The sequence below is a fragment of the Pseudophryne corroboree genome, chromosome 9 (genome assembly GCF_028390025.1).
Source record: "Pseudophryne corroboree isolate aPseCor3 chromosome 9, aPseCor3.hap2, whole genome shotgun sequence".
Taxonomy (NCBI): domain Eukaryota; kingdom Metazoa; phylum Chordata; class Amphibia; order Anura; family Myobatrachidae; genus Pseudophryne; species Pseudophryne corroboree.
The window spans coordinates 49,872,233-49,896,112 of NC_086452.1; the positions used below are offsets into that span (position 1 = coordinate 49,872,233).

The following is a 23,880-nucleotide window of genomic DNA, read 5'->3' on the forward strand; positions in this document are numbered from 1 at the left end:
TAGGTACAGCCGTGGCCTACCGTACTGCTTATATATATAATATACTGTATATAACGGACCTGGTGGACACTGTCAGTAGACTGCTAAACTAGTATGAAGAAAAAAAAACCCACCACAGGTAGGTATACAATACAATGTAGATGGATGGATAGTAAGTATAGTATTATATTACTTATGGACGACGAGTGCACTGACGACACAGAGGTAGGTACAGCCGTGGCCTACCGTACTGCTTATATATATAATATACTGTATATAACGGACCTGGTGGACACTGTCAGCAGACTGCTAAACTAGTATGAAGAAGAAAAAAAAACACCACAGGAGTGTTTTTCAGGCAGACAAACGTATACTGGACTGGTGGTCACTGTCAGCAAAACTGTGCACTGTACTCCTGCTATAACTGCTCCCCAGTCCCCACAATTAGGCAGTGTGAGCAGTGCACTCAGCACAGATATATCATGCAGCAGTGCAGCACACTGAGCACAGATATGGTGGAGCGTTTTTTTTAAGGCAGAGAAACAAAGGATTAAACTAACTCACTGGTGGTAAACCCTGCACTGTACTCCCTAACAGCTGCTCCCCGTCCCCAATCCTCCCCACATAACTAAGTCACTCAGTTTACTCTGTTCTTTTCTAATATATAACGGAGAGGACGCCAGCCACGTCCTCTCCCTATCAATCTCAATGCACGTGTGAAAATGGCGGCGACGCGCGGCTCCTTATATAGAATCCGAATCTCGCGAGAATCCGACAGCGGGATGATGACGTTCGGGCGCGCTCGGGTTAACCGAGCAAGGCGGGAGGATCCGAGTTGCTCGGACCCGTGTAAAAAGAAGGTGAAGTTCGGGCGGGTCGGATCCCGAGGATCCGAACCCGCTCATCACTAATATTAAAGCACAACGGAATTTGCTGCACTATAAAAGTGACTTTTAATAAATATATATTTCTCCTTCATCCACTAGGGGACACTGGAGAGCAGTTACAGCGGGGATATAGTAGGTAGCAACTGGGAGCTGGCACTTTAAATATTATCAATGTGACTAGCTCCTCCCCTACTATGTCCCCCCTCCAAGCCAGTCTTTTTAAAGTGCCCAAGGGAGCTGGTCAATCTTGGGTTTCCTCCTGATGAAATTCTTTTATTTTGAGGATCAGACAGGCAGCTTCTGCCGGCGGGGTCACCATCACAGCTGCTTGCGGCTCAGCGCTGGGATCCCCGGCTGCAGAGACGTTAGCTCTCTTGTAGAATGACCGGACTCCGCTGCTTTCAGCGCGCATCGGGGTCACCTCCTCAGCTGCACCACCACCGGCCAGCACGGCAGCGGTAAGTATAACCTTGGCTTCTGTTAGCAGAAGCCAGGGCACTTCAGTGTGGTGCAGATCGCTCCATTAGCGATGTAACCGCTAGCGCCATTATGTGTAAAATAGGCACCATAGCGGGGGGCGGAGCTCAATTTCCAGCGATCAACAACCCATGCACTGTGAGTAGTTCGGTGGGGTGTTTAGTGGACAGAAAGGGGAACATGTGAGGTGCCTGTTTTACTGCTAAGACGTGCCTGGTGCTGTAGCTTAGCAGTACAGTGCATACAGGGCGGGTGGGACTGCCCTCCCTTATTATTCACTCTTCTGTCTTGGCCTCACACTTTTTCTTGTCACTAAGTGTGGAGTGTCAGTGCTGCTATGGCAGGAAAAGGCTCCAAAGCAGCACAGCAGATTTTCACATGTAAAAAGTGTGCTGCAAAGTTCACACAGGGACAGTCAAAGAATTTCCTGTTATGTGAGGACTGTGAATATGAGCCATCTGCTCAGCCCTCACCGCAGCTGCAGGAAACTCCTGTTTGGACTACTCACCTTACTGATATTATGTTGCTTTTAACCAAAGAACTGGTAGCTTCTCGACCAGTTAGAGAAGCTTCCAGATCTCAACAGATTGGCAAGATCCTTTGAAGGGCTTTCCAATGCTATGATCGGTCCTTATTAAACCCTCCACAGGTTTCTAAAGGGAGGTTGCTAACCTCAGTTTTACAGGACTCTGAAGATATGACTCTCTTAGAGGAGGGGGAGTACGTACAAGACTCACGAACAGGTTTCAGAGGAACCTGAACCTGTCTCTCAGGTTGAAGAGCCGGATCAAGGTACTTCACGTCCCTCGCTGTTCGGCACCAACCAAATGGGTGTCTGTTTTTCCGGTTTCGGAGGAGCTGGAGGGGCTCCTAACTACAGCCTGGAAACATCCGGATGCAAAATTTCAGGTATCTCAAAAAATGTTGTCTTCCTGCCCTTTTTCTGCAGATACCAGAAAGCTATTTGAGACCCCTCCCATGGTATATCCCTCAGTGTCTCATATGTCCAAGAACACGGTTCTGCCGGTTCCGGGGGCCACCTCGCTGAAGGTACCATCAGATAGGAGACTACCTTGAAGGCGATATACTCAGCAGCGGGAGTTTTACATCACCCGGCGCAGGTAGGTTGTTGGGTCAACAAAGCTATGGAAACCTGGACAGACCAACTGTTCTCAGGTTTGGGTGAAGATTTACCTCATAGAAACATAGAATTTGACGGCAAATAAGAACCACTTGGCCCATCTAGTCTGCCCCTTTTTTATTTTATCCTTTAGGCAATCTCAACCCTTTTTTAACCTTAATTCTTTGTAAGGATATTCATATGCCTGTCCCAAGCATGTTTAAATTGCCCTACAGTCTTAGCCTCTACCACCTCTGATGGGAGGCTATTCCACTTATCCACTACACTTTCTGTGAAGTAATTTTTCCTTAAATTTCCCCTGAACCTCCCCCCCTCCAGTCTCAATGTATGCCCTCGAGTTCTAATACTTATTTTCCTTTGAAGAATGTTTCCCTCCTGAACTTTGTTAAGACCCTTGATATATTTGAAAGTTTCTATCATGTCCCCCCTTTCCCTTCTCTCCTCCAAACTATACATGTTAAGATTTTTTAGCCTTTCCGGGTAAGTTTTGTGATGTAGGCCATGCACCATTTTAGTTGCCCTTCTTTGTACACTCTCTAATGTATTTATATCCTTCTGGAGATAGGGTCTCCAGAACTGGACACAGTATTCCAGATGGGGCCGTACCAATGACCTATACAGTGGCATTATCACTTCTTTATCATTATCATTATCACCTCCTGAACAGCTATTACCTCTTGCTGAACATATTCGCGATTCAGCGTTGTACCTGTCACGATCCTGACTGTAGTTCTCATATTGAGTGACTTACCCATGCCATCTGTTCTGGATCCTGTGTCTTTTCTGCTCACTGGGATAAACAGCTTGCCAGTACCATGAGTTTCCTGAGTGCTGAGTACTCTGCCTGGAAGGTAAGAGTTAACGAGCTCCACCTGCGGTGATTACCTTCTGTGTGAATCTGAATTCAGCAATCTAGAGTTTAGGCCTGAAAGCCAGCATCCTCTGTTCATTTGTAGAAGTTCAGGCTTCAGTGTTCTTTTGGCCTGCTAGGCCTCACTCCACATCAGAGCCTAATCTAAAGTACTGACGTGACAGGGTCTGATCACCTGACCTGGAGCTATCCAATCCTGTTCCAGCCTGAGACTCTCTGAATCACCTGTCTCTGCTCACCAATCAAGGACCAGGAAGTATAAGTCTGGAGACTTGAGTTGCAGACTGTGCCAGTTCCTTGTGTCACACACAGCTCTGTGTGAGCTTAGAAGCTGAGCTCCCTAAAGGTAACACTTGTACTACGGTTCCTGTAAAACTCTGCTCTTTTGCTACCCAGTCTGGATTACAGTTGTGTTACCATTGATATCCAGTATTTCTACAGTCCCATCTTAAAGCCACAGCTGCAGTATTCTTAAGTCTCATCTTAAAGCCACAGCTGCAGTATTCTTCAGTCTCATCTTAAAGCCACAGCTGCAGTATTCTACAGTCTCACCTTAAAGCCACAGCTGCAGTATTCTACAGTCTCATCTTAAAGCCACAGCTGCAGTATTCTTCAGTCTCATCTTAAAGCCACAGCTGCAGTATTCTAAAGTCTCATCTTAAAGCCACAGCTGCAGTATTCTTCAGTCTCATCTTAAAGCCACAGCTGCAGTATTCTACAGTCTCATCATAAAGCCACAGCTGCAGTATTCTACAGTCTCATCTTAAAGCCACAGCTGCAGTATTCTTCAGTCTCATCTTAAAGCCAGAGCTGCAGTATTCTTTGGGCTCATCTTAAAGCCACAGCTGCAGTATTCTTCAGTCTCATCTTAAAGCCACAGCTGCAGTATTCTTCAGTCTCATCTTAAAGCCACAGCTGCAGTATTCTTCAGTCTCATCTTAAAGCCACAGCTGCAGTATTCTACAGTCTCATCATAAAGCCACAGCTGCAGTATTCTTTAGTCTCATCTTATAGTTACAGCTGCAGTATTCTCAAGTCTCGTCTTAAAGCCTCAGCCGCAGTGTTCTTCAATCTCATCTTAAAGCCACAGCCGCAGTGTTCTGCAGCCTTGTCTTAAAGTCACAGCCACAGACTTCGTTCTACTTTCAGTTGCGTTTCCAGTTATATCTGGTACCAGCCCAGATTACAGTTCCGTTCCAGTATACCGGTACAACAGCCCGGTTCACAGTGTGGTTCCCAGTCTCACTGGTAACCAGCCTGGTTCTCTGTCTCACTAGTAACCAGTCCGGTTCTCAATCTCGCCAGTAACCAGCCCAGTTCTGCGCAACTCCAGAGAACCTATTTCATAGTAACCTTGAGTACACAAGCACCCACTCCTGTGTCAGTATATCCAGTTCAATCTCACCAATACATTCACCAGTCTGCTATCAACACCAAGTCCTTGGTGATCCAGTGGTCAGGATACAGCTTCCCCTGCCAAGGACCGGGTTCGATCCCCGGTCAGGGATTGCTCCTTCTTCTCACTGATTCCTACAGACCAGCCTAATATACACATAGTCCTCCAGTCACCCACACAGACTTCACTAACACCGGGTTCACAAAAACCACAGTCATGACAGTACCTTTGTGAGGCCTCCAAGGACTCACAGAGCTCTCTGGCTACGACAGTGACAAGCGGATGCTGAAGCTAAGAGGGCAGTGGAGGCGTTACCTTTTACGGGAGAGGTCCTGTTCAGTAAGGCACTTGACACCTGGATTTCTTAAACCACTGGGGGCAAGTAAACTTATCTCCCTACTGCTGCTCCGGTTCCTCACAGGACTTATTTGGGGCCTTTCGGTCCTTTCGTGTCCCTTCCAAGTTTAGAGGCTGTTTCCGGGGAGGAGCTTCAGTCACCCGTGGCTCTCAAAGTAGAAGCAGAGGTTCTACAGTCTCAGCCAGCAGGATGGTAAGTCTACCACTACGCCCAGTGCATGATGGGCTTCCCTCTCACCTGGGGGACCCCAGAGGGGTGCTCATCTGTGGGACTTCAAGGACGTCTGGGCAACATCCTGCCCAGATGCCTGGGTTTCAGATCTCATCACCCACGGGTACAAATTAGATTTTCAACATCAACCGCCTCAGAGTTTTCTTCACCACGGGTTTGCCAGCTTCCGACGACAGGAGTGTCGTCTTACGGAATGCTGTCCAAAGACTCCTGTCCGCATCAACAGAAACAGGGCCACTACTCCAGCCTTTTTCTCGTGCTGTAGCCAGAGGGTTCAGCCAGACCGATCCTGAACTTAAAGTATCTCAATCCTTTCTTGTGAGTGTTCAGGTTCAAGATGGAGTCCCTTCAATCTGCAATTGCAGGTTTGGAGCAGAACTAGTTCATGGCATCCTTGGTCATCAAGGACGCCTATTTACATGTTCCCGTTTGGCCTCCACATCAGGCTTTTCTCCGGTTCACTATAAGGCATGCTCACTTCCAATTCCAGGCCCTTTCATTTGGTCTCTCTTCGGCCTCCAGAGTGTTTACAAAGATCATGGCCGTCATGATGGCCATTCTTCGCATTCAGGGTGTGACGATTGTCCCCTTTCTGGACGATCTGCTGCTGAAGGCCCACTCCGCAGACCAGTTGCTTCAAAATATCTGGATAACCCAAGACCTTCTGATTTAGCATGGGTGGATCCTGAACTTCCCAAAGTCTCAATTATGCCCCACACAACGGTTACTGTTTCAGGGTATCATCCTCAACACAGTACGTCAGAAGGTATTTCTTCCTCAGGACAAGATCCTCTCTATTCAGATGTTGGTGAAGTCGGTACTTCACCACCGTCGGGTATCCGTGTATACATCTCCTTGGGAAGAGGGTGGTGGCGTTTGAAGCCCTACCTTACGGACGGTTCCACTCTAGGCCTTTCCAGCTGTGTCTCCTACATCAGTGGTCCGGGTCTCATTTGTTTCTTCATCAACGGGTGATGCTGTTTCCGAAGGCACGGTTGTCTCTTCTCTGGTGGCTAAATTCGACTCATCTGTTGGAAGGGAAATGGTTCGGGGTTTGGGACTGGAATCTCCTCACCACAGATGCAAGCCTGCGGCGGTGGGAAGCTGTGACTCTGGAACACCAGTTTCAGGGGCACTGGTCATCCCAAGAATCCACTCTCCCGATACACATACTCGAATTGCGAGCAGTGTACACCGCCCTGCTTCAGGCAGATCACTTGCCTCAAAGTCGGGCCGTCGGAGTTCAGTCCAACAACGCCATGACAGTGACATACATCAACCGACAGGGCGGCACTCGCGGCTGTGCGGTGATGAGGGAGGCCACCAAAATCCTACTCTGGGCAGAGGAATACGCTCTGGCCATGTCGGCAATCTTCATTCCAGGGGTAGAAAATTGGGAGGCCGATTATCTCAGCTGCCAAAATATGCACCCAGGAGAGTGGACTCTCAATCCAGCAGGTGTTAGTTCAGCTGGTCCATCGGTGGGGCCGTCCCCAGATCGACCTCATGGCGTCCCGCCTAAACCACCAGCTGCCTCTTTACTACTCTCAGATGAGAGACCAGGCGGCAGCGGCCGTGGATGTCTTCACGGCTCCTTGGGATTTCCAGTTCGTTTAGTTTTTTCCTCCTTTCCTGTTGCTGCCTCGGATTCTGCAACGCATAAAGAAAGATGATGCGCTGGTCCTCCTAGTGGCTCCGGATTGGCCACACAGGGCTTGGTACTCAGGGCTCCCCCTTCTGTCAATAGCAGAGCCTTGGCCCCTACCAATCCGAGATGATCTACTACAACAGGGTCCTTTTCTTTAGCCAGACTTACGCAGGCTACGTTTGATGGAGTGGCTGATGAGAAGGCCATCTTGGGGCGGAAGGGGTTTCCTTTTACAGTTATACCTACCATGCTTCAGGCTCAGAAATCTATCCCATCGTCTCATTACTACCGCATATGGAAGGCCTATGTGGCCTGGTGGAACGATGGAGGTTAACTCCTTCGGTTTTTTCTATTGGCCCACCTTCTCCTTTGTCTGCAGGGGGGTTTCTCTGCGGGACTGAGACTTGGTACTCTGAAGGTTCAGTTCTCTGCTCTTTCTGTTTTCTTCTAGAGAAAACTGGCCTTGCTTCCAGAGGTTCAGACCTTTTTTCAAACGGTTTCTCCGAATCCAACCACCCTTTCGACCTCCGACGGCTCCGTGGGACCTTAACCTGGTCCTCACTTTTCTACAGTCTCCATTGTTTGAGCCTCTTGAGTCAGTGGAGATTAAATATCTCACCTGGAGAGTGGTCCATCTCCTGGCTCTGGCTTCAGCCAGACAGGTGTCGGAACTTGGAGCTCTCTCTTGCCGATCTCCTTACCTGGTGTTCCATGATGATAGAGTGGAGCTTCATACTCGCATGTCATTTCTCCAAAAGGTGGTTTCCGATTTTCACATCAACCAGCCGCTTGTGGTTCCGGCCCTATCGGCGGATTCACCGGATACCAAATCTTTGGATGGGACTTCTTCTATTCAAACGTCTGATTCCTTGTTTGTCCTGTATGATGCCGCTCGTCCTGGATGGCCGGCTTCCAAACAGACTTTAGACCGTTGTATCCGTCTGCCCATCCAATAGGTTTTTTTGGCGGTTCCTCAGAAACCTCCTGCTTACATTCGGCGCACTCTATGCGCTCCACCCGCGGGGTTTCCATGACTTCTTTATGTTGCGCGTCCACTTGGTCGGGCCGACGTACATTTGTCACGTTTTACAGATTTGATACTTTCGCGGCCTCTGCATCGCAGTTTGGCCTTGCCATTTTGCAGGGCTCTCAGCGCTCTCCCAGCCGTAATGGGAGCTCTGGGACATCCCCCACTGTAATTGCTCTCCAGTGTCCCCTAGTGGATGAAGGAGAAATCAGGATTTTGGTACTTACTGATAAATCCCTTTCTCCGATTCCACAGGGGACACTGGACGCCCACCCGGTGCTGTTTTCCTGGCTCGTTGACTTGTCTGCTTGCCTGTCACTGCGTGACTGCTTGTTTTTTGTTCAACTCACCTTCGCTGCTGTTGTTTGTTTCACATGTCTCCTTGTGTGTGGTATTTGTTTTCTGCAACTTTGTTAACCTCCTCTGTTTAACGTTGGTTTCTTCCAGCTCTCCTCAGGCACAGTTTTAGTAGACTGGCTTGGAGGAGGGACATAGTAGGGGAGGAGCTAGTCACATTGATAATATTTAAAGTGCCAGCTCCCAGTTGCTACCTACTATATCCCCACTGTAACTGCTCTCCAGTGTCCCCTGTGGAATCGGAGAAAGGGATTTATCGGTAAGTACTAAAATCCTGATTTATTCATTCATTTATCTATACACATATATAAATATGTATATCTCTCCTTCCTCCCCCATACACACTGCAGCCTGTCTCTCCCCATTCACTCCTGCGGCATTCCCAGCACCCCAACCCCATCCCAAAGCTCTGTATCCCCTCACCAGGCCACACTTACCCCAGGGAGGGACTCACCTGTGCTGCACCCCCCAGTATCCAGACCCTCACCCCGCACAGTAGGTACCATGCAGCCCTCACACCCCACCAGAAGAGGCCAGTGCAGAATACGGGAATCCTGGCCAGCGGACCTGCTGCCACGTCCCGTAACTGCCTGCAACAGAGCTGGACCCGGAAGAGCGGGCGCACACTTGTGCCGCACAGTCACTGTGTGTGAGAGGCTCCTCTCACTGAGGCTGCGCCCACACCGCCTACAGCTCACTGCCCTATTTGGACAAGACTGCTTATATCCCTGCTGGGCACTAAGAGGCATATCCTTGGGGACCCTCTGATCCTTGGGGCCCAGTACTGGTGTCCCCTTTAACACCCCTGTCGCCGGCCCTGTCTCCAGCTGTTGATACACTACCTTTCCCAGCATGCCCTGCCAGTGACCAAACTGGGCAATAGTTGGGACTCTAATGATCACACGTCTCTGGTGCCCTGACATTTATTTCATATTTAAACATTTATACACATGCACTATTCTGGCTGTAACACACTACAGGGTTTCTAAAGAAGGGGGCGGGGGATGTTTGTTCTGTTAGATCAGTAAAACTGACATAAAATCTTTATTCTATGAATAAAGCATTTTCAATCAATGTAGGGTTTTTACAGTACAATTGTTACATTTCAATTGTATGTGTTTTTTCATATACAATAGGGACAAAGAGAAACTCACTATAGTGAGATAGAGGGACACTGATGGAAGCGTACACATGCACCATCGGAGAAAGGAACACAGGGGGAAGGGGCAAAAATATAATACAGAAACGTAAACATGGGGGAGCCAGGAAGCAGTCCTCTTCTGTCCGCAGTCCCCGTTCACTTGCCAGGCGCCAGAGGGTAGTCACTACCGCCACATCTAGTGATCATGGATCTATGGACTGCTATTTGCTGTGCTATCAGCCAAATACATAGAACGGGTGAATGCAAATCTCACATAACCCTGTCCCCTACGCAGTTCAGCAGTCTACAGAAAGAGATTGAGGAACGCGCCGCAGACATTGAGAGAATGAAGGTGGAACAGCAGAAGCTGCAGAGTGTCATTAAGTCACTGGAGAAGGACATCCTGGGGCTGAAGAGAGAGATTCAGGAGCGGGATGAAACGATACAGGACAAGGTGAGAACTTGGACCTGGCCCGGGGAATATATCTCATCTTCCTGGGGTAAAAGTGTATCAGCGGGTGTCCACTGTGTCCTGTAGTCTTCTATACCAGCGTTTAGGCTCCTGAACTTCGGCGGACCTCAAGTTGGTCTGGTCAGTTTATCACTATAGCCATATGGAGTCTCCCGCAGATTAATACAGATACAGCTGGAAGCAGAGACCTAGCCTTACGTCATTGGTTGGGAAACACTGACAGATACGTGCAGGCTGTCGGGGTCGGGTGTGGTTCATCAATTCAACAGTGTCTAGGTCGACAATGTTTAGGTCGACCACTATAGGTCGACAGTCACTAGGTCGACATGGATGGAAGGTCGACAGGGTTTATAGGTCGACATGTGCTAGGTCGACAGGTCTAAAGGTCGACATGAGGATTTTTTTTTTTTGGTGTCGTTTTCTTCGTAGAGTGACCGGGATCCCAAATTAGTGCACCGCGTCCCCTCGCATGGTGCCTTCGCTCCGTTGCCGCTTCGCTCGGCACACTTTACCATTCCAATCGTAGTCCACGTGGATCGTTAAGTATGAAAAAATAAAAAAAAATGTTTAAAACTCATGTCGACCTTTAGACCTGTCGACCTAGCACATGTCGACCTAGAAACCCTGTCGACCTTCCATCCATGTCGACCTAGTGACTGTCGACCTATAGTGGTCGACCTAAACATTGTCGACCTAGACACTGTCGATCTTCAGACCGGATCCCGTCGGGGTCATGTCATGAGAACATCAATCAGATGAGCAGTTTGTTCATTATATCAGCAGCTACCATGGTGTGGAAATGGGAATATACACCGCTAGGAATAAGGCTGTAGATGGGATGGCAAAAAAAATTAGAATTACTGGAAACATTTTCTATTGATGGAGAATAACTTCTGACAGCCATGATAGCTCCGTATGTCTTGCTGATCAACAGATGTGGTCATCATCACTGAATAATAATTCTGAATCCTCGTCTGTATTAGGGGCAGATGTAATATGTAATAGAATTACAGTGGAAATATTTAGGTCTTCACCCAAGTTCGTAACTAAATATCTGTCATTTCTTGTCCAGGAGAAGAGGATTTATGACCTAAAGAAGAAGAACCAAGAGTTGGAGAAGTTCAAGTTTGTTCTGGATTATAAAATCAAAGAGCTGAAGAAGCAAATTGAGCCCCGGGAAAACGAGATCAAGGAGAAGAAGGAGCAAATCCAGGAGGTGACTTTCCTGTCCTGGCGTGACTGCTACAAATCAAATCAAGCTTTATTTATTACACTGCACAATCTTCACATAACATTGCTACCATCGTTCTATTACTTTTATCTGCTCATTACTTCGCAGAATTATGTTAATTTCAGTTTTGTTCTCTGTATCTGGTTTTCTGCCTATATATTCTATAAATATATTGAGCTGTCCTATAAATAACAAGAGTCTCTGCCTGTACCTCAGATGGAAGCGGAGTTGGAGCGTTTCCACAAGCAGAATACGCAGCTGGATCTGAACATCACGGAGCTGAAGCAGAAGCTGAATGCGGCACATCGGGAGATGCAGCGGGAGAGACAGAAGGTGAGTTAGGACCCAGATGATAACTTTGGGGGTCATTCCGAGTTGTTCGCTCGTTGCAGATTTTCGCTATACTGCGATTATCCGCTAACTGCGCATGCGCAATGTTCGCAGAGCGCATGCGCTTAGTTAATTTACACAAAAGTTAGGTATTTTACTCACGGCATAACAAAGCTTTTTCATCGCTGTGGTGATTGTAGTGTGATTGACAGGAAGTGGGTGTTTCTGGGCGGAAACTGGACATTTTATGGGAGTGTGCGGAAAAACGCAGGCGTTCGAGTTCCAAAACGCGGGAGTGGCTGGAGAAACGGGGGAGTGGCTGGGCGAACGCTGGGTGTGTTTGTGACGTCAAACCAGGAACGAAAAGGACTGAGCTGGTCGCAATGGCTGAGTAAGTCTGGAGCTACTCAGGAACTGCGGGGTAATCGTTACGAGAAAATTAGCGAAGCTTTCGTTCGCAATTCTGCTATGCTAAGATACACTCCCAGTAGGCGGCTGCTTAGCGTGTGCAATGCTGCTAAAAGCAGCTAGCGAGCGAACAACTCGGAATCACCCCCCTTGTCTGCTTTACCGGATATTCCCGGGATTCCCAGCAAGGAAAACTTACACATCACATATTTACTACGTGTGGCAGTTACATTACTGTCTGTACTGCAGTCTCCGTCAGATAAATGTGTTGTTATATTTTAACATCAAATTACAGGAATAGTTTAACCTCCAAGGAAAGCAAAACGTTACGTTAAACAAAGCCTGGTATCTTCTTTCTTTGGGAACAGACTACAGACAAATCACATACAAAATATTTTAAATATTGCTTTGAATAGTTAATATTTTAAAATCAAACATGTATTTTATTTTACATAAATCTGCCATATTGGTGACGCCCCTCTTTTCTGCAGTGATGCCTCTATCGGGAAGAAGTAGTAAGTGTGTAATGTTCTCTCTGCAGGTTCGAGATGTTGAAGCCATCGTGAAACGCTTCAAGATTGACCTGCACAATTGTGTTGGGTTTATTCAGGAGCCTAAAAAGCTGAAAGACACCATCCGGGAGTTGTACTTGAAATACATGCAGGAGGGTGACGCAGTGAGTCCTTGTCTATACGTCTGCCTTGCGGGCAGGGATTCAAACCTTTCAGACAGTGGGTGTGATACAGGATGCCGGCGGTCACATGACTGACAATGGCATCCCGACATTTGTAATGCCGACAGTGGACGGGGTAATTATTTTACCCCTCCCCTACCCTGACCCTAATCCTCCTGGGGTGGTGGCTAGGGTTTAGACAAGGGGGTTGGCGTCTAGGGCTAACCCACCCACCCTCTAGTGCCTAATCCTAACCTGCCCCCGTGTCCTAACCATAACAGTGGCCCTGATACTTATCGGTGTTTGGTGTTTCGGCGCCAGGATTCCGAGTGGTGTCGCGATTCCGGCATCAGTCACATGACCGCCGCCATCCCGATTCCTGGGATGCTAACCACATCCCCAGACAGTAACTAGCACTGACCGGGCTTAAACTTGTGTGCAGGCCATAAAGACGTGGGTGCAGGGCTGGTGCTACCACTGGGTAAATATAGGTAGTTACTAAGGGAGCTAATGGTTAGGCGGCACCTTAAACACTAAGGGATATATTTACTAAAGGTCGATTTTCATTGATCTAGATTGCTTTTAAATCGTAAATATATGTTGTGTTTCAGGGGCTGTAACACACATTTACTAACAGGTGATTATTATGTTTATATTGATTTTTACATGTTAGTAAATGTGTGTTGCAGACATTTTTAGCACAGCATCAATTAGATCAATTTTCAGTGATCTAAAGCGATGAAATTGATCTTTAGTAAATATACTCCTAAGAGGGTGTTTCTGAGTGGGACACATCTGTGAAAACTGACGTCTCTCCCGCTTCCAAAGACACTGCGCATGCGTCTGAATCGCAAAGCAACTCGTGAGTGTCACATCTTTTGAAACATGAAGTAGGTCGGTGAGTATCAAGATGCGCGGAGAATCTGTTTGCGTTGGAAGTGTCTTGGGTGTGTACCCAATGCTTTGTGTGATTCTAAGCGGTGCGTACAGGGAAGGGGGCTGGTGAAAGTGCCTATACGTATTATGATGGTTTGCATCTGCAGACGCTAGAACAGTGGTCAGGATAGGCTTGCGTTTACAGATGCGCAGATTTGCAACTTTCTTTGGCAGATTTTCGCATTAACATATTGACGTAAGTACAATGCCAAATCTGTAGGGAAAAAACGGCCGCAGAATGGGCCAACTCAGAATCACCCCCTAAATAAGTGACATCATCTCATCCAGTGTCTCTTTAATCCGCCATGTCAGAGGCCAGAGCTATACATCGCTGGCACACAGAGCGCCGGACGCTGACATGAAGGAGAAACAGCTGGGAGCATGGAGCTGTGACCTACCTACAGGAATGCTACCTACCTCTGAATGACAAATGTTTTCCTACAATCCTGTGTTTTCAGGCAGAAATAGTTGGTAAAGACGCTGACATCCAGCGGGAATACGCCCAGCAGCGGGAACATCTGGAGCGCAGCCTGAGCACACTGCAGAGGAAACTAGTGAAGGACACAGAGATTCATCGCGCGGATAACGTGCGGGTTATGCAGGTAAATACAGTCCCAGGGGTGATAAGGAAACACTGCGCACAAGCACCTCTAAAGCGGACACCCGTGTCTTCTACAGGAAAACGTAACACTGATTAAGGAGATCAATGAATTACGTCGTGAACTGAAAGTCTGCCGTACGAAGGTCCACGACCTGGAGGTAGCGCTTGGGTTGGACAGAAGGAATAGGAGCGGCCTGACAGACTCAAAAGGTAATAATCTGACGTCACACGGGTGTTTTACCATTTGCCCGCAGTGTTCTGGTGTCTGAAGGGTACAGCGTTCCCCACTCGGAATAAGGTCACACATTAGAATGCTGTGGTTCTCTAGATGTGGTTCTCTAGAAGCTCTACAGGTCACACATTTGATTGCTGCGGTTCTCTAGATGCGGTTCTCTAGAAGCTCTACAGGTCACACATTAGAATGCTGCGGTTCTCTAGAAGCTCTAAATGTCACACATTAGAATGCTGCAGTTCTCTAGACGCTCTACAGGCCACACATTAGAATGCTGCGGTTCTCTAGATGTGGTTCTCTAGAAGCTCTACAGGTCACACATTAGAATGCTGCGGTTCTCTAGATGTGGTTCTCTAGAAGCTCTACAGGTCACACATTAGAATGCTGCGGTTCTCTAGATGCGGTTCTCTAGAAGCTCTACAGGTCCCACAGAATGCTGCAGTTCTCTAGATGCAGTTCTCAAGAAGCTCTGCAGGTCACACAGAATGCTGCAGAGTTCACACATTTGAATGCTGCGGTTCTCTAGATGCGGTTCTCTAGTAGCTCTACAGGTCACACATTACAATGCTGCGGTTCTCTAGAAGCTCTAAATGTCACACATTAGAATGCTGCAGTTCTCTAGATGCAGTTCTCAAGAAGCTCTGCAGGTCACACAGAATGCTGCAGAGTTCACACATTTGAATGCTGCGGTTCTCTAGATGCGGTTCTCTAGAAGCTCTACAGGTCACACATTAGAATGCTGTGGTTCTCTAGAAGCTCTAAATGTCACACATTAGAATGCTGCAGTTCTCTAGACGCTCTACAGGTCACACATTAGAATGCTGTGGTTCTCTAGAAGCTCTGAATGTCACACATTAGAATGCTGCAGTTCTCTAGACGCTCTACAGGTCACACATTAGAATGCTGCGGTTCTCTAGATGTGGTTCTCTAGAAGCTCTACAGGTCACACATTAGAATGTTGCGGTTCTCTAGATGCGGTTCTCTAGAAGCTCTGCAGGTCACATAGAATGTTGCAGTTCTCTAGAAGCTCTAAAGGTCACACATTAGAATTCTGCGGTTCTCTAGATGCAGTTCTCTAGAAGCTCTACAGATCACACCTTAGAATGCTGCGGTTCTCTAGAAGCTCTAAATGTCACACATTAGAATGCTACAGTTCTCTAGATGCGGTTCTTTAGTAGCTCTAAAGGTCACACATTAGAATATTGCTATTCTCTAGATGGAAAACTCTAAAACGCCGGCATTGCAACACCCTTCCTGGGAATCTCCTAATGCATCTGCTATTATTAGTGTATGTTAGGTTTTGCACTAACACTATATAACATAGCAGCAATAGGCCAGATATACTCTTATTTCATTACCCTGTTCTCCGTACCAGAGTCCTCCGTTGGGGTCCAGGCTTCCCCAGTAGTCCTGCGGCTGAACATCGAGGAAGAGACGGAGAGGATCATTGAAATGCAGAAACTGGAGATCAAACGGTTACGGGACTTGATTCCATCGCAGGATGTCACAGTGGGAATCAGGCCGCCCTCTGGGGGTAAATTACCTTCAATCACAGCCTGATCCTATGGAGATCAATGCAAACAAACTGAAATCATTCACTTACTAACCCAATAAACACGATTTGCCTCATTTCTATGTTATCCAGAGTACGATTGGCCTGCTGCCAGTGTGGTTACTGTGGTTACTAAATGCTATTATTACTAAAGAAAGTTGGTTACAGCAGTATTATGATTCCATAGAGAAGAATAAGTTGTGTCCTCAGATAAGAGAAAGGAAAAGAACAAAGAGCTTTCTGTCTCCTATGTGATATCTATCAGGGACCCGCACATCGCCCCCCTCAGGACACTTGTATGGACAGCAATGTTTTGCTCTGTTTGATAAGAATCCGTGGAGCAGGTTACTGAAATTAGACGGGGGGTGGGGGGCGCGCATATTTACAGATGTTCTTGATTCACTGATATGCAAACACTATGCAGAGACATCACTCATATATGATGTGCAAACGGTCAAATTATAGGGCGGTGGTCGGGGAAATTCATGCCTACCTGTATGTTCCTATCTAGGTGGGGCACCAAGGCCACCTTAGATTTGCTGTACAATCTTGCATTTCTAATTCCAGGAACAACAGTTGAAAGTGATATCTTATTTAGTAGCTCTTATGATCAAGGTGGACTCTTCACACTTATAATTAACCTACATCAGGGAGGCAGTGGAAATTCTGGAGTCAAATTCTGGAGTCAATTGTGAATTATGTAAAATCCAACCTGACTCCATCTCAGAAGAGTTTTTTTTTTCTGGGACTTTTCTTTGACTCTGCAAAGAGTATTTCTGCCAAATTAAAAAGATTTGTTCCTTACAGGACCTAGTAGGATCCATTTAACTACAAGTTTTATATAGCTGCTCTCTCCAGTAGCAATGAGCAAGAGTCATACTGATTGGCTAAGGATGTAGACCTCGGACCTATTCAGTATGTTGGAAGCTCCCCTCTTGTGCCTTACAACTGTGCAAGACCTTCTTTGCTAATGTCCCTTCCAGCATCTCACCTCTTATCTCCACTGGTTTTAATGGGGTGGCTACTGAAACATCTATCCTGAGTTCTAAGGGGTTCTCAGACAGCATTGTCCAGACTATGCTTAGAGCATAGCTCCACCAGAAATGATCATCGGATTATGAAGATATAAATTTCCTGGTGTGAGGCAAAGGATTTCCCTCATCTTATTTCCATGTAGTTAGGTTGCTGTTATCTCTCTTACGTCCTAGAGGATGCTGGGGTCCACATTAGTACCATGGGGTATAGATGGGTCCACTAGGAGCCACTGGCACTTTAAGAGTTTGAGAGTGTGGGCTGGCTCCTCCCTCTATGCCCCTCCTACCAGACTCAGTTTAGAAAATGTGCCCGGAGGAGCTGGTCACAGCTAGGGGAGCTGTTTTAGGTTTTTTTTCTCTTACGTCCTAGAGGATGCTGGGGACTCCGTAAGGACCATGGGGTATAGACGGGCTCCGCAGGAGACATGGGCACCATAAAGAACTTTTAGTATGGGTGTGCACTGGCTCCTCCCTCCACGCCCCTCCTCCAGACCTCAGTTAGATTTTGTGCCCAGAGGAGATAGGGTGCATTACAGAGGAGCTCTCCAGAGTTTCTCTGAAAAATAATTTTGTTAGGTTTTTTATTTTCAGGGAGCACTGCTGGCAACAGGCTCCCTGCTTCGTGGGACTGAGGAGAGAGAAGCAGACCTACTTAAATGATAGGCTCTGCTTCTTAGGCTACTGGACACCATTAGCTCCAGAGGGAGTCGGAACGCAGGTCTCACCCCGCCGTTCGTCCCAGAGCCACACCGCCGTCCTCCTCGCAGAGCCGGAAGATAGAAGCCGGGTGAGTATAAGAAGAAAAGAAGACTTCAAGGCGGCAGAAGACTGCAGATCTTCATTGATCCCATTGCTCCCACACGCTACACACACAGAACGGGCACTAATGGGTGCAGGGGGGGCGCACTGGGCAGCAATAAACCTCCGGACTGGCATTTCAGGGCACATTAGGCTGCTGGGCAGTAAATGTAGAGATCCCCCGCCATTTTTTGAAAATTACAGCGGGACCAAAGCCCGCCGCTGGAGGGGGCGGAGCTTGATCACTCAGCACTAACAGCGCCATTTTCTCCACAGAAGCTGCAGAGAAGCTGGCTCCACGGACTCTCCCCTGCTGAAGCTCGGTGACAGAGGGCTGGAAAAGAGGGGGGGGGGCACAATTATTGGCGCAGTGAGTGTATAACATTGAGATATATATATTTAAAAGCGCTGTCTGGGTTTATTCCAGTGTCAGTTGGCGATGGGTGTGTGCTGGCATACTCTCTCTCTGTCTCTCCAAAGGGCCTTGTTGGGGAATTGTCCCCCTATAGATATATCCCTGTGTGTGGGGGGTGTCGGTACGTGTGTGTCGGCACGTCTGAAGCGGAAGGCTCGTCCAAGGAGGAGGTGGAGCAGATGAGTGGTGTGTCTCCGTCGGCAACGCCGATGCATGATTGTATGAACCTGTGGCATATGTTAAATGCAAGTGTGGCCTCATTACATAAGAGACTGGACAAAGCTGAGTCCAGGGAGAAATCAGGGAGTCAATCCTCCGATTGGACTGGGCCACAGGGCCCTTCTGGGTCTCAAAAACGTCCCCTGTCCCCAATAGTAGACACGGATACCGACACGGATTCTGATTCCAGTGTCGACTACGATGATGCTAAATTGCACCCAAGGGTGGCAAAATGTATTCACTGTATGATTATTGCAATAAAAGATGTTTTACATATCACAGATGACCCCTCTGTCCCTGACACGAGGGTGCGCATGTATAAGGAAAAGAAACCTGAGGTAACCTTTCCCCCATCTCATGAGCTTAACGAGTTATTTGAAAAAGCTTGGGAAACTCCAGATAAAAAGTTGCAGATTCCCAAAAGGGTTCTTATGGCGTATCCTTTCCCTGCACAGGACAGGGTACGTTGGGAATCCTCTCCCAGGGTGGACAAGGCTTTAACACGCCTGTCAAAGAAGGTGGCGCTACCATCTCCGGACACGGCAGCCCTCAAGGATCCTGCTGATCGCAGGCAGGAGGCTACTTTAAAGTCTATTTATGCGCATACAGGTGCTTTGCTCAGACCGGCGATAGCATCGGCATGGGTATGTAGCGCGGTTGCAGCATAGACAGATACCTTGTCAGCTGGCCTTGATACCCTAGACAGGGATACCATTTTATTAACCTTAGCTCACATTAAAGACGCAGTCTTATATATGAGGGACGCTCAAAGAGACGTTGGGCTGCTGGGTTCCAGAGCCAATGCCATGGCGATTTCTGCGAGACGAGCTCTATGGACCCGCCATTGGACAGGTGATGCAGACTCAAAGAAGCATATGGAGGTTTTACCTTACAAGGGTGAAGTGTTGTTTGGGGAGGGGCTCGCGGACCTGGTTGCCACAGCTACCGCGGGTAAATCTACCTTTTTACCTTTTGTCCCCCAACAGCAAAAGAAAACTCCACAGTATCAGATGCAGTCCTTTCGGTCGCATAAGTCCAGAAGAGGTCAGGGCTCATCTTTCCTCGCCAGAGGTAAGGGTAGAGGAAAGAGAACACCTGCTTCGGCTAGTTCCCAGGAGCAGAAGTCCTCCCCAGCCTCTACAAAATCCACCGCATGACGCTGGGGCTCCCCTAAGGGAGTCCGCACCAGTGGGGGCACGCCTTCGACTTTTCAGCCAGATCTGGATGCTTTCAGACGTGGATCCTTGGGCAATGGAAATTGTCTCCCAAGGCTACAGTTTGGAATTCGAAGAGGTGCCCCCTCGCCGATTTTTTCAAGTCGGCCTTGCCAGCTTCGCCCCCGGAGAGGGAAGTGGTGTTAGCTGCAATTCAAAAGCTGTGTCAACAGCAGGTGGTGGTCAAGGTCCCCCTGGTCCAACAGGGAAAAGGGTATTATTCCACCCTGTTTGTGGTCCCGAAGCCGGATGGTTCGGTCAGACCCATTTTAAATCTAAAATCCCTAGACCTGTACTTGAAAAAGTTCAAATTCAAGATGGAATCACTCCGTGCTGTAATATCCAGCCTGGAAGGGGGGGATTTGATGGTGTCACTAGACATAAAGGATGCATACCTACATGTCCCTATTTCCACCCTCATCATGAGTACCTGAGATTCGCTGTACAGGACTGTCATTACCAGTTTCAGACGTTGCCGTTTGGGTTTTCCACGGCCCCGAGGATTTTCACCAAGGTATTGGCGGAGATGATGGTGCTCCTGCGCAAGCAGGGGGTCACAATTATCCCATACTTGGACGATCTCCTGATAAAGGCGAGATCGAGAGACCAATTGCTGAAGAGCGTGTCGCTCTCCCTGAAAGTGCTGCAACAGCATGGTTAGATTCTCAATCTGCCAAAGTCACAATTGGTTCCAACGACTCGGCTGTCATTCCTAGGCATGATTCTGGACATGGAACAAAAGAGGGTTTTCTTCCATTGGAAAAAGCCCAGGATCTCCAGAACATGGTCAGAGACCTGCTAAAACCAAAAAGAGTGTCTGTTCTTCAATGCACTCGTGTGCTGGGAAAAATGGTGGCAGCCTATGAGGCCATCCCCTTCGGCAGGTTTCATGCGAGGACATTTCAGTGGGACCTTCTGGACAAGTGGTCCGGGTCCCATCTACAAATGCATCAGAAAATATCCCTGTCCCCCAGGGCCAGGGTCAGGGTGTCTCTCCTGTGGTGGCTGCAGAGTGCTCACTGAAAGGATTTGCCCTTATACCTTAACCCTCGATGTGATGGCCTCTTAGACGTCTGGAGTGTAAACTCTTAGCCACAAGGTACATGCACAACACAAGCAGTAAGAATTCACACTGTTTTATTGAATGTTTAACATTGGTATAAAAAGAGAACACATAAGGGTGTAACTGATAAGTGTAACAGGGCTCATTGGCTTAGGGGTGGTGCCCTAGTGGGGTACGTAGGGGTGGTTAATACTTGACATAACATAATTGGATATAGCAGTTGCTAGGCAGATGTTATATACGTTGCATCAGATGGAACTTAACACAAGATCTTTTAGTAACACACAGAAGTAGAAAAAGCAGGTTTCATCTAGTATAGAGCTGACCTTGGATGCCGGACCCACACAAGCCTGGTATCTGTATGAGAGACAAAGGCATCTAACACAGGGCAGCACGCATCCATTGCAAACACATAAGAGTTCATAAAGCATGTTTTAACCCTTCACTAGGGAAATAGAAATATTCACTTTTACACTGTAACCACCACAAGGAAACTGATCATATAAAAAGTAATATGTACAAAGACAGAAGAGGTAACCCTTCAATCCCCTCTTAGAATCATGATTATTATATGACATGATTCTTGAGTGAGGCTCCTTTCTTGTTTCTCCAGTTCTTGAGATATTGGACATAATCGTCGGGTCCTTTACTATCAGAGGAGGTGACAGGACTGGTGGTTATGTCATAATACATCAGGGCCTTATCAATGCCTTTGGAGGTAAGTTTCTTTCCACAGGGAATTACACAATAAACTATAATGCCTACAAGAATTAAAGTTACAAGTATGAATATGCTTATTTGCACAAGAGCCTGTTTCCAATTTTCAAACCACCCAAAATATTGGCTCCATGGGTTATCAATACCTGAATTTTTCTTAAGTTCTATGGATAAGGTTTCTAACTTGTTTATGGCTAAAGTAACCTTACCATTGGGACCAGTGTTGTCAGGAATATATGTACAACAGCCTTCCACCTTACTAATGTAAACACATGTACCACCTTTTTCTGCTAGAATCATGTCAAGGGCCATTCTATTTTGGAATGTCATTTGGGAAGTGGCTTCTAGCTGTTCAGCTATACCTTTAAGAGCATCTTTGGTATCATTAACAAATCTTTGTTGATTATAATATATATAATTAATCCAGGCTACGTTTTTATTTACAGTTACTATAGGAAACAATGATTCAAAACCCGCAGCCACTTCATCTCTAGCTTTGAACTCATTTGGAACACCTCTTGGGACCTCTATAGCATCAATGTATACGTGGGGGTCAAAGCTACCTCCTGGGAGTGCTCTTTTCTTTCGATTAGCAGGAGTATTAGAGGGAGGAGTGGGGTCATCGGTGATCATTAAAAAGGCTGAAAAAAAAACAATTTTCCTGTTCTAGGGGTATATTAAGGGGCACTGTACCTAGGTGGGGCCTAGATTTGCCACAGACATAACAGTTGCTTTTATTGTGTTTGTTAGCACTATACTTCATCCATTCCAACCAAAATTAATGTCAGAGAAACCAGTTTCAATAGCTAGGGTGTCTTCAAAGGTAGGGTTAGTAATAGCCACCATATCTTTAGAAGTGGCAATATGGGGCTTTAAAGGTTTGTTTTGGGGATATTTGCTATATCTATTTTTTGCAAATGATGGGCCATATTTCCAATCTGCTCCTGTATTCCACCCCACAGCTTCCCAGGAATTACAATTAGATCCATAATATCTAATGTCATAGTACCATTCGTCAATAACACAAATATATACTGTCTCAGACATTCCTGATTTCCTTTTCTGCTGTATGAAATGTTTGTCAGCAAGTTTAGGGAACATGAAATAATCAAGGATGTATGTGGCTACGTGTGTATTGGAGGAATTGTACCACAAGGTGGGGACCCCATCTGTTTGTGTGATGTCGACTTCACATATTGTGAGGTGAATGAGGGCCAGTAGGGCTATCGAGATAGTCCCCAGGATAGAGATAGGGGACAGGTTCCTCATCTTCTTCTGTTCTTCTTTCTTCGCTAGGTGGGAGGTCAGGGCTGTCTGCCCCGGTTCGTACCTCACTGGAATCACTTGCTTCCCTCTCTAGGTCTGGTCTAGGAACCTTTTTTTACTCGGGATGCATGGATCCAGGTAGGACTTTCCTCTGTCAGGACTGCTGTTCGGGTAACTGCTACGACCTCTGTCTCTGGACCATAGGTGAAGTCTCCTGGGCTCTTGTTCCTGGGGAGCACCTTCACCACGACTCTGTCTCTGACTTTAAAGGGGTGTGTAGGTTCCTGTGGATTCAAAGGGTTTTTACAAACAACCTCATGTTCAATTTCATTCAGTTTTGTTATCAGGGACCTGACATACTCTTCCCTTATAAGTTCTAGATCTCCTTCCTGTATTACTAGTGGTTTCTTAGCCCAGGGTGTGGGGAAGGGTCTACCCATTAGTATTTCAAAGGGTGAGTATCCTAGAGTTTTCTGTGGGGTATTCAAGATGCTGGTGTTTAGCTTTATTAGGGTTGTTCCTGAGGCAAGTGATGCATCTGCTAACATACTGGTCCACAAGTGATTTGGCATTAGTAACATAAAAATCATTGGTTAGTAGGAGGAGTGTTGTGGCTTCACCACGGTGACCAACACCACGGCACTGGGCAACGAGCAAAGGGGCACTGGACTGGGGTATACAGGGTTTCCCCTCTTTGCAGATTAATCCTGATTTAGGATTTTTTCTGCAGAATTGGGTAAGTCCAGTCGGAGAGATCAGTATTAGTCGCAGCAGCTTGAAGTTGAGTGAGCAGATGGACGTTGTAAAGGGAGGGACATGCTCTAGTGAGTGCAATGAGTTCTGCAGCTTGCGCGGACTGATAAGGTATTGGCAGGGTTTCCAACACAGTGTCAGGGAGGGTGACAATGGCATAGCCAGCCTGGTATGCACTGTCATTGGGCCTACTACAGGAGCCGTCAACAAAAACTATGTCTGCGCCTGGTATGGGAACGGGAGACATGTCAAGTCTGGGAGAAGTTTCAGCTTCAATAGAAGCAGCACAGTCATGTAGGTCGGGTGGTTCATCCTCGGGACCTTTCAAGCCTAAAAGGGTATTGAGAATGGGTGCAGGGCCAGAAGAACTAGCAGTGTACTTGATGGTAAGGGTAGGGTTACTCAAAAGGAGTACTTCATATCCACTAAGGCGTTGTGCTGACATGTGCTGTG

At 47.2% G+C, this 23,880-nt stretch overlaps 1 protein-coding gene across 3 annotated transcripts in view; it reads left to right on the forward strand.

The window, feature by feature from the left end:
• The window catches only part of CFAP57 (cilia and flagella associated protein 57), a 77,762-nt gene extending 61,735 nt beyond the window's left edge, over window positions 1-16,027 (forward strand). For all 3 annotated transcript variants that reach the window (XM_063939307.1, XM_063939306.1, XM_063939305.1), the window contains exons 17-23: window positions 9,809-9,967; window positions 11,058-11,201; window positions 11,433-11,549; window positions 12,496-12,630; window positions 14,022-14,165; window positions 14,242-14,374; window positions 15,772-16,027. In XM_063939307.1, coding sequence (XP_063795377.1) covers window positions 9,809-9,967; window positions 11,058-11,201; window positions 11,433-11,549; window positions 12,496-12,630; window positions 14,022-14,165; window positions 14,242-14,374; window positions 15,772-15,956 — 1,017 coding nt within the window. In that variant the 3' untranslated portion in view covers window positions 15,957-16,027. The remainder of the gene's footprint in view (window positions 1-9,808; window positions 9,968-11,057; window positions 11,202-11,432; window positions 11,550-12,495; window positions 12,631-14,021; window positions 14,166-14,241; window positions 14,375-15,771) is intronic.
• The last annotated feature ends 7,853 nt before the right edge of the window (window positions 16,028-23,880 follow it).